The 10,095-nt window shown below is 41.1% G+C and overlaps 1 protein-coding gene across 1 annotated transcript; it reads right to left on the bottom strand.

The window, feature by feature from the left end:
* Nucleotides 1-448: 448 nt before the first annotated feature.
* Nucleotides 449-3,849, bottom strand: LOC102704849 (laccase-4). Its single transcript, XM_040523056.1, has 6 exons — nucleotides 3,637-3,849; nucleotides 3,401-3,552; nucleotides 3,001-3,245; nucleotides 2,777-2,905; nucleotides 927-1,898; nucleotides 449-803 (listed from the first exon to the last, which is right to left on the bottom strand). Exons 1-6 carry the CDS (start codon nucleotides 3,742-3,744, stop codon nucleotides 673-675), a joined length of 1,737 nt encoding a protein of 578 aa, XP_040378990.1. The 5' UTR covers nucleotides 3,745-3,849; the 3' UTR covers nucleotides 449-672.
* Nucleotides 3,850-10,095: the final 6,246 nt, after the last annotated feature.

The following is a 10,095-nucleotide window of genomic DNA, read 5'->3' on the forward strand; positions in this document are numbered from 1 at the left end:
CCAATGGCAACACACCTCAACGGTCCTACAGTGGTGGGAGGCAGTAACAAACACAATGAAAGCTCTGAAGAAGGCACAACGCTCCCTCATGCTACTAGTGGCCTAGTAGATCTGTAACGAAAGGAACCGTCCCCTTACTGTTCCTCACCTTATTTCAATAAAAATGACACTCGTTGTTTCGTTCAAAAAAGTAACCATTTACCTATTTTTATGACTTTGACGGCAACAATGGAGTTCTTGCAACTGACTGACTTGCCCAGGAGCTGGATCCCCCACGGATTCTTTTAGTGGTAAATGACTTACCGGTGGACAAGAGACATCTATGGTAATTTCATCAATCTCAAGATATATTAGCCCAATTTTTAGTTAGTGTGCACAAGCGCATATATTTGTATCGTGTTCAGTAAAAATATAAAGTGGTAAACATAGAAGTTTTCTAGAAACAGTCTCATGCAATTCATGCCCATCTTTTTATTCAACAAAACATCAAAACAGTGTCATTATAAAGTTGTACACAAATAAAAAGAAAAAGAAAAGAACAGACAAATGTCCAAGGTTAGCTAGCTAGGAGCGGGCTAACACACTAAAATCTCCTTCAGGAGAAAGCAATCGCAAGTTGGCGAACAAATCAAATGAGGAAAAAGAATCAACGGCATCTGTGGTAACGTCCGGCTAGCATTTGGGCAGATCGGACGGCGGAGGAAGCAGCTTCTGGTCCGGCTGGCTCCCATCCAACACTAGCCATGCCATTCTCAGGCCCCACGTCGTGTGCACCTCCAAATGGCAGTGCATGAACCACACACCTGCAAAGACGTAAATTGCAACAAAATTATCATCAGACAACCGAGCGATGAAAATGTTTTTCTTTTTCGAACTTGTATATCTAGACCAATTTCATGTACACGAATTGCACACGTGTAACTTACCTGGGTTGTCAGCGAGGAAACGAATGGCCACCCATCCGCCGGCCGGCACGCCGACGGTGTTGCGCTCGACGGGGTCGACGAGGTTGAACTTGGCCGGGTCGTTCACGGCGTCGTAGTTGCCGAACCCTTGGCCGACCACGAAGAAGTTGAAGCCGTGCAGGTGAAGCGGGTGGCTCTCGATGCCAAGGATGCTCGTGTCTTGCATCACCAGCTCCACCGACGCGTTGTACGGCAGCACGAGCAGCTTGGTCCCGGTCGCCACGTTGGTGTTGTTCGGCGGCGTCCCCGTGTAGTTGAACGGCGACAGCGGCGCGACGGGGAAGTCCGGGGCGTACACGCCGGTGGAGAGACCGGTGAAGTGGGACTGCAGGAGCGCCCTCGACGGGAGCACGAAGGAGACGTTGTTCATGGCCGCCGCCATCTGCGTGCCGTTCGGCCCCTGGCACGTCATGTTCGCCGGGCACGGCAGCGTGCCCAGCCCCACCGTGAAGAAGAACCGCCTGTCCACCGACTGCGGCACGGCCGCCGGGTACTGCGCCGTCGCGAGGCTGCGGAGCTTGTTCGTGAAGTTGGTGACGAAGTCGGTGTCGTTGAGCTGCGGCAGGGTCGGCCTGAACAGCGGCAGGCCCTTCACGAAGCTCGCCGCCGAGGCCGACATGGGGTTCTCGTACTCGAGGATGCCGGCGACGGTCGTGTTGTCGAAGGTTCCCGGCCTGGCGGTGGAGTAGGGCGCCGCGGACATGTAGAAGTTGGCGCCTGGGTAGTACGGCTTGGCGGCGAGGAGCACGTTGGTCGTCTGCCCCGGGGAGATCACCAGCGTCTCCACGGTGAACGGCTTCACGTAGACGGCGTCGACCTCGACGACGGTGAGCGTGTGGTTGGCGACGGAGAAGAAGAGCTCGTCGTTGAGCGCGGCGTTGATGAGGCGGAGCATGTACGTTTTCCTGGGTTTCACCTTCAGCTTGAACGTGTCTGCACCACCCGTACGTGTGCACGCACGCACGCATGCAAACGGTAATTAACTAGAATTAGCACGTTTCAGGAAACACACTTTCAATTCGATGGCGACATGCACGAACGGGAAGGCGCACCTAGTGATCTAGCTATGTCGCAACTAAGATTTTGTTTACGTAACACCAGCCGGACCCAGTGACACAGAGTTTGCTTTTCTAGTGGACCAAATGGTAGGTCAAGTACCACGCTCAGATCCCATGACGGTGACAACCGCATTAAGTCGGAACAACCCAATGCACCACTCCCATGCATCTCCGTTACGAGAAAGGAACACGGAATCTTCTTCGTGCCACCTTTGGTGATTGTGATTTGATCAGTTACCAACCCGAATTCTCTCACGCGCCGCGCGGCGCGGCGTTGCTGCTCTCTTTCAGTTTCATAGCCAAAAAAAGCCGAACGAAGCACAGTGCTAAATATGAGTAGACTCGTGCACGGTGACGTTTTTTTTTAACTCGTGCACGGTAACGCTGTTTGTCCCTGTTTATTCTCAAGGCTGTGTTTATTTTTCACGAAAGATAAATGATTATTTGATTTTTTTTATAGTTGTTTATGAAATTAGATACTATAAAATTATAAATCTATTTTAGTAAAAATAAGATGATAATCTTCTGTATAGAAATTTTTTACAAAATATGCACAGTTTGGTAGTTAGAAATGCAGGCGTGCAAAAGATAAGGAAAAAATCTGGGAAAAATCTTGGGTAAAGAGCACAGCCAAGCACAGTGCTAAATATGCTACATTTGGCGGTATTTGAACGTCAAAAAATTACGGATTTTGCAGTGAGACTGTGACTGTGAGAGGGTCATTTGTGGTTAATTAACCGACCGCGTACGTACCCTGGGCAGAGCAGTTGTAGAGCGGCCCGGGGAGGCCGTTGATGGTGAAGGCATCGGAGACGTTCGGCCCTGCGCCGGTCTGGACCGCCTGGTTCACCACCTCCTCCGTGTCCGCCGTCCACCACTCGCCTGCAACGACGACGACGACGCAACAATCAGAAGCTACCTCATGATGCATGATCGATGCACGTCGTGCGAGCTAGGGTGGGTGTGGGTGCACGCACCGAAGATGACGGGGACCTCCTTGTACGGCGCCGGGAAGGGGTAGGGGACGCCGAGCTTGGGGAGGACGACGAGGGCGCCGTAGACGGTGGCGCGGAGCCAGGAGATGTGGGCGTGCCACCACAGCGTGCCGCGCTGCCCGGTGACGGTGAAGTTATACACGTAGCTCTGCCCCGTCTGGATCGGGCACTGCGTGACGTACGCCGGCCCGTCCGCCCACCCGGTCCGCACCTGCCGGATGCCGTGCCTGCATCACGTACGCGATCAAATGCACGATCGGAAAGGTGAGAACTTTTGCGGCGGAACGAAAAAAAAAATTCAAAAAGCTAAAGCTAAAGCTGAAGTCGTTGCGCCGTCGTCGCTGCATGCACCGGCGTATCGCGCTCGCGCGCGCGTACGTACCAGTGCAACGTGATGTTGTGCGCGACGTTGTTGGTGACGCGGACGACGACGCGGTCGCCCTCCCTCGCCACCAGCTCCGGCCCGGGGCACTGCCCGTTCACCGTCACCATGCTCTTGGTGGCGCACAGCCTCGTCGCGTTCGCCATTTGCACCTGCAGATCGATCGATCGATCAATCAAATTCATCAAGAAGGCGATCACTACTGACAGGCATGCGATACATATATATACACGCACATTGAATTCGTAGTGCCTAGTGATGCCCTGAGCTTGGACGATGAGCAGCATTACGGCCGCCGCCATGAGTAGAGAGCTAGGAAGAGCAGAGGAGATAGCCATGGCCATAGCAGGACTGCAGCCCAAGCCTTTGAGCTACAACCTGAAATTGCTGTTTAGCTCTTCGAGACTCTTTGAGTGGCAGATGGACATGGCAAGGATGGAATGAATGTTGGGGAAAAAGGCTCTTGAGCCGTCGATATATATAGGACATGTCAAGTGCGTATGCCAACCACCACCACCGCCATTTCTTTGAGGTTTTTTTTTCTACGGGCGCGGGCGGCCGTGTGGGCGAGATACGCAGCTTAGGCGGCACCTCTTGTTTGGTGATTCGGTAGATGAGCGATCAGAAGGGAGGGAGCTTGAGCTGGAGCTAGCTAGCGCTCTAGCTTTGGAGTGTGGCTAAAGCCAGCGCGCGGCAACCGTCTGTTTTGACCATGCATGCGTGTTGTCTGTATACTGTAATACCATCCATCCATGCAAATGGGGATCGCTCGATCGCCTGATCATGGAACAGTGCTTGATTTGCATGCAGTATAGTGTCACGTACTGTTTCTGAGGCCCTGTTTATATAGTACTTGAGTAGCTGCTGAGAGGTACTAAAATTTTAGTGTAAAATTTGGTATCTCATAGTATCTGTTTAGTTCTTAAAAGTTCTCTTAAAAACATCACATCAAATGTTTTGGACATTTGAATAGAGCATTAAATATACATGAAAACTAAAACTAATTATATAGTTATGGAGGAAATCGTGAGACGAATCTTTTGAGCCTAATTAGTATGTGATTAGCCATAAGTGCTACAGTAACCTACATATGCTAATGACGGATTAATTAGGCTCAAAAGATTTGTCTCGCAGTTTCTTGGCGGAATCTGTAATTTATTTTATAATTAGACTACGTTTAATACTTCAAATGTGTGTCTGTATATTCGATGTGATGTTTTTGCAAAAAAAATTTGCAAACTGAACAAGGCCTGATATGATGCAAAAGTTTGCTGAAACTGAAAGTTGAAACTATATATGCAGACTGATAAAATAAAGAAGTTAGTTTATTGAGGATCGGTTAGGAGGGAAGAATCGGCCTTTTGAGATGCAAAACATACATCTGAAGTACTGAACCAGTGAAATAAAAATCTTGCATTACACACGTTCGAGAGAAAATATCTTTGTTGCATACAAATTGTCAGTTGTCAATTAATAACTGTTGAATCAACTGGGTGGTTCCTTTAATCAGAAACTAAAACGAATGGTTCATATACACTCTGTGTACTCGTTAGCTAATTTGGTTCCACGTGACCGAATTCACTAGAGATCAAAAAAACCAAAGCCAAACATGAGCTAATATCCAACAACTTCGACCGGGTAGTAATTGTAGTCGACACACATATATATAATCATGACAACTTGAACCAAAATTCATATAGGAGTTGAGATGCAAGAAACTACTGGCGCTATATTTTGATAAGGTACAAAAATTGTTCCATTCTTCTAGATACGGTACTCTCCCATGGGTACATCACCAAAGTTAGGTTGTGCAGCTTAATCGAAACATCACAGGACGCCGCACGTATCCTACACGCAGGGCCGGCGAACTTCCCCTATTACATCAAGATTAGCACCTCTTGAAAAGCACTTGGATCGACGCATAAACCATTTCGTCAGTCACCGTCAACAACCTACACAAACAGCAGTAAGCCATAGGCCATGCAGTTTAATCCCCCTCCATGAACATTCTGATCATATATATATACCTTCAAAGTTCACTATAATCGCTGAGAGGTAACATCACTTCGAGGTATGATCACCCCTTGTTTTCACCTACAGTACAATGAACCTAGGCTTTTTTATTTTTATATCTAATCTATATATGCTCGACAATGGCTAAGTTGCATGATCACTTGACATGGATCCCAAGATATCCATCCAGTAGGTGCAACCTGCGTGGTTGGTGGTCTAGTCTTGGGGGTGGCTTCTTTCCTTGTACTATTCCCAACGGGGAGAAGGATGCTTGACCCAACTAGACCGAGCGCTGCAACAGTTTCCCCTGTATTATATTGACCCGAAAAGAAGCATGAGGAGTAAGATGGCATCGCTCAATGCATCCCAGTTCGTACCTTTTCAGACACTTCTTCCCTGTCGTTTGTTTGATTTGAATGTCGCGAGCATCATTAATTTTACGGTACTTGAACATGTACCGAGAGGTACAAAATTTAAAATTTACTTAGGCCCAACAAAAAGTAGCCTGAGATATCGGTACCTCACGGTACTAAATCGTTTTTCACCATTGGATCTATCTAGCTAAGCGGGATGGATATTATTAGACTCGACGATCAAAAATAATTTAGTACCGTGAGGTACCGGTACCTTAAATAATTTTTGTTGAATTAGAGCAAATCTCCTAAAATTTTAGTGTAAAATTTGGTAACTCACTAAAATTTTGATACCTAGTATATTTTTTAAGTACCGTAAAATTGCTAAAGCATATACTCCATATACTGTAATAAAGAATTGTGGAGATTTTTTAAACTTAGGTCCTGTTATTTAAGTAGAGGTTGGGTGGGATTTTTTTTGACATGGAAACAAGGCAAGTCATTGACCATGATTAATTAAACAATTATTATTATAAATTTAAAAATATATTTGTTTGATCTTTTGAAAAATTGTTTTATAATAACTTTCGAAAAAACACATATGATGTAGCAGTTTGATCGCATTATATATATATATATATATATATATATGAGTTCTTTTTCATCCTTAATGAGGTAACATGAGGTAATACTCTTTTCTATGTAAAATTTGGTACCTTATAGTATCTAAGGTATCAAGAGATACCAAATTTTACTAGAAAATAGTGATACCTCTTTAACGATGGTAAAATTATATATAGGGAGAGAATTAAATACTATTCATAGAATTGCAAATTGAGCAAAACTAGGTTGGTCATTAGGTTCCTTAGCGTGCTTCATTAATTTCAAGCCATAGTTACAGCTCTGGTGCTTATCACACGACAACGCTACATTGTTGTGTGTGTATCATATTATTATCGTACTATAGCATCTGCTTTACTTATGTGGCTATAAATTAATGCTTAATTAAAGGGGAAAAGAAAAGTACACACCATATGATATGGTATATCTCGATTATGACGGTGCTAATCCATATAGTTTTATATACGCACCATTGTATTTATGCAAATATAAATAAGAATTGCATTTCAAATCCAATTATTTTTAATGTAAAGTCTAGCTCCATGCAAAATTGTGCAGGAAAGTTGGGTAGTTAATATAAGAAGAATACAAATATAAATTGAATATTTTTTAACCAACGATACAAGTATATGATGGCTTTTCTGAAACGGTATGCTTTGTTCACAAGCAAAATCTGATATATTATTTAATACCTAGCATCGTCGTGGAAATCAATACGACCATACCCACCTAGCTAATTACTTTGGATAAAAATTTGCATAAAAGTAGTGGATGACAAACGAAAAAAAGGCAATCAAGATTTTTCTACTCGGGTATCATCTTTATTCAACATGTGAGTTATATGTCCACATGCCAATAAGACCAAACATAGGTGCGAATATCGAAGTGTGAGACTGAGTAGAAGATTGCCGGATTCATATGGCCTCATCTTTTTAGTTTTTTTCGTGCTTATAAACTAAAATTTAAATTTTTAATGTTAAATTTAAAGTTGATTTTAATATCTTTTCATCATAGTTTATTTTTTATTTTTTGTTTTTATATCGTTAAGGACATCCATAATATGCTATCAAAGTAGTCATTATGCAATAAATGTTTTTATATAGGTTAACTTAATATATTGTGAGTATGATCTCTATAACATTAATTACGCTAAAGTAGTCCATAACCATATAAGTTGTCCATAAGAGTATAAAATATACTACCTTTTACCTTTTAAATGAGAGTCATGAGAAGGATGATGGAAAGAGATATTATTTCATATTTGGGACTCCCTTGTTTTTTACTCTCCATAAGTATCGTGTAGTTTGACATAACTAATAGTACCTGTGGTGGGTCTCACCCATAGACAACATGGTCTTTATACATTGCCCGTGTCCTAAGAACACATATGGAAGTTTTATTCACAAATTATTCTTTGGTTGCAAATATGTCATTTAACTTTTTCTAAAAAAAACAGCCAAACAATGAGGGTGCCAAAGTTCATGATGCAATTTGTTCTAATTAGCCTCATTGATTAATTGTAAACGAGTGTAAATGTAGGTATACTCACCACACGACTACACGAGGGTTTATCTTTAAGGCTTGGAAACGTGTATACTTTAATATTATCGGTATATGAATGTGCATGTTTAGTGTGTAAATTAGTAAGATGGTGGCATACTCTTTGATATTGTTGTGTGTGTAAGAAGGGGGCAGTAGGAGCCTCACCAAACTAATAGGTGGGCCATCTAGATAAGTGTGAGGGTACCCCCACCCTTAAGAACAAGGGTCCAAACTACTATGCATGTTTCAAAATATATTATTTTTTGTCCGTCTTATTGTTTCAAAATAAATTTAATTTTTAAGCGATCATTGAACTAAAGTTTATAAAGCAGGGAACAATGCATTGGAATTAAGTAAAGTATGAAACAATTGCATTGTGATATGATAAAGTTAAAAGATATTATAGTTTTTTTACTTTCGTATTGGTATGTATAGGATGGATGAAAAATAAAATTATTTTATGATACAGAAAATAGATACCTTCAAGACTTTCTTGAGAGAACCTCCTAGAAGGAGGCGAAGGGAGACACTTGTTAGCTCTGGGAAAGAAGCTACTCGTCCTTTGGAACCCAAAACCAAGAATGACTAGAGCCCAAGCAGAGCTCGTTTGGTTAATGGCTTCATTTATGAGCCTCAAGGAGTCGAGCACCGGCGGTTGCCCTACCTAGGGTTGGAAAAATCCTCCGTCGGTGCCGAGTCACGGGGCTGAGGACGGGAAATCTTTTTCCTGCCGGACCCCAAAATGCATTAGCACGTCATCCAACTAGCAGGTGACCCGCGTATTTTGCGCGGCTAGCATAGCTATAAATTTTATTCTTATCTACGTAATAATTACTTTTTAATTATTTAATTTGAATTTTAATTTTTCTAAACTATATTTTTATTTGGAACAATATTTACATGTATTCTAAACTGTACTTATAAAAAAGCTCTTTTCTGTATAATATTTAATTTATAATTCAAATTTTAGATGCTTCTAATTATATTTATAAATAGACGTTTTCTCTTAATTTTTCTAATTTTTAACCAAAATTTTTAATTATTTTAAATTTTTTAATCCAAGATTTGAATTTTTCTAAACTGTATTTACACATGTACGCTTTTTATTATTTTTCGTTATTTTTAATTTCGAAATTGTATTTCTGATCTAGTTATTTTTAACCGAAATTTTATATGTTTCCAAATTATATTTATAGATAGACTCTTCCCTCAATATCAATTACTTTAAAAGTTGCTATCCAAGATTTAGATTTTCCTAAACATTATTACGTATGGACTCCTTTTATTATTTTTCTTTATTTTTAATTAATATTTTCTTCCCTCGTCCAATTAAAAAATAACATTATTTTTCTTTGATTTTTATTATCCGATTCAAAAGAAACCGTTCTTTTTTTCTCTTATGGAAACCTACAACCTGATCGTTTTCTGATTAAAAAAGAACATTATCTTTCTTTGATTTTCAACCATTTTTTTTAAAAAAGCGTCCATAGAATTTAAATGATACAACTTTCTTTTTCTTTTCAACGGGTTGTTGTTAGCATTGTACGATTCAAAAGAAACCATTCTTTTCTCTTTTTTTCCTCTTATGGAAACCTAAAACCTAATCGTTCTCCGATTCAAAAAAAATCTCTTTTCTAAAACCTGATCATTGTCCGCGGTCCTGTAACGCTCCGCCCAAGCACTAAATATTGCAAAAACCTATTTTTTCCCTTTCATTCTCTGATTCCAAAAATATTATCTTTTATTTTTATCTCTTATTTTTCTTTGATGAATTTTCCTTTCATTGTCCTATTCCAAAAAAAATATTATCTTTTCTTTTTTATCTCTTATTTTCTTTGATTATGTGAGATTTTCTAGCCATTTCAAAAAATCATGTTCTTTTGTTTTTTTTTCTCTTATAGAAACCTTGAGATGTACGTGTCTGATTCCAAAAAAAATAAAAAAATCACGTTCCTTTTTAAGTGTCCGATTCCAAAAAATCCGAAGATCCCTGATTTGATCATGCTTGTGTACGTACGTTATCTACTAATATAGATTTGTTCGATTAGTTTCACTTTTTTGTTGCTATTGATCAGGCCTTTTTTTCTCTTGTAGCTGTCCGATTAAAAAAAATATCTTCACTTTTTTTCTTACATGATCTGTCAGCTGGGTTTCTCCGTCCGATTT

Source organism: Oryza brachyantha, chromosome 1 (assembly GCF_000231095.2).
Source record: "Oryza brachyantha chromosome 1, ObraRS2, whole genome shotgun sequence".
Taxonomy (NCBI): Eukaryota; Viridiplantae; Streptophyta; class Magnoliopsida; order Poales; family Poaceae; genus Oryza; species Oryza brachyantha.

Excerpts from the sequence above, each read along its gene's own strand:
- LOC102704849 (XM_040523056.1), bottom strand. The coding sequence starts at position 3,744 with ATGGCCATGGCTATCTCCTCTGCTCTTCCTAGCTCTCTACTCATGGCG. Across the intron at positions 2,906-3,000 it reads GGAGGTCCCCGTCATCTTCG|GCGAGTGGTGGACGGCGGAC; the intron begins GTGCGTGCACCC and ends TCGTCGTTGCAG. Across the intron at positions 804-926 it reads TTTCCTCGCTGACAACCCAG|GTGTGTGGTTCATGCACTGC; the intron begins GTAAGTTACACG and ends ACGTCTTTGCAG.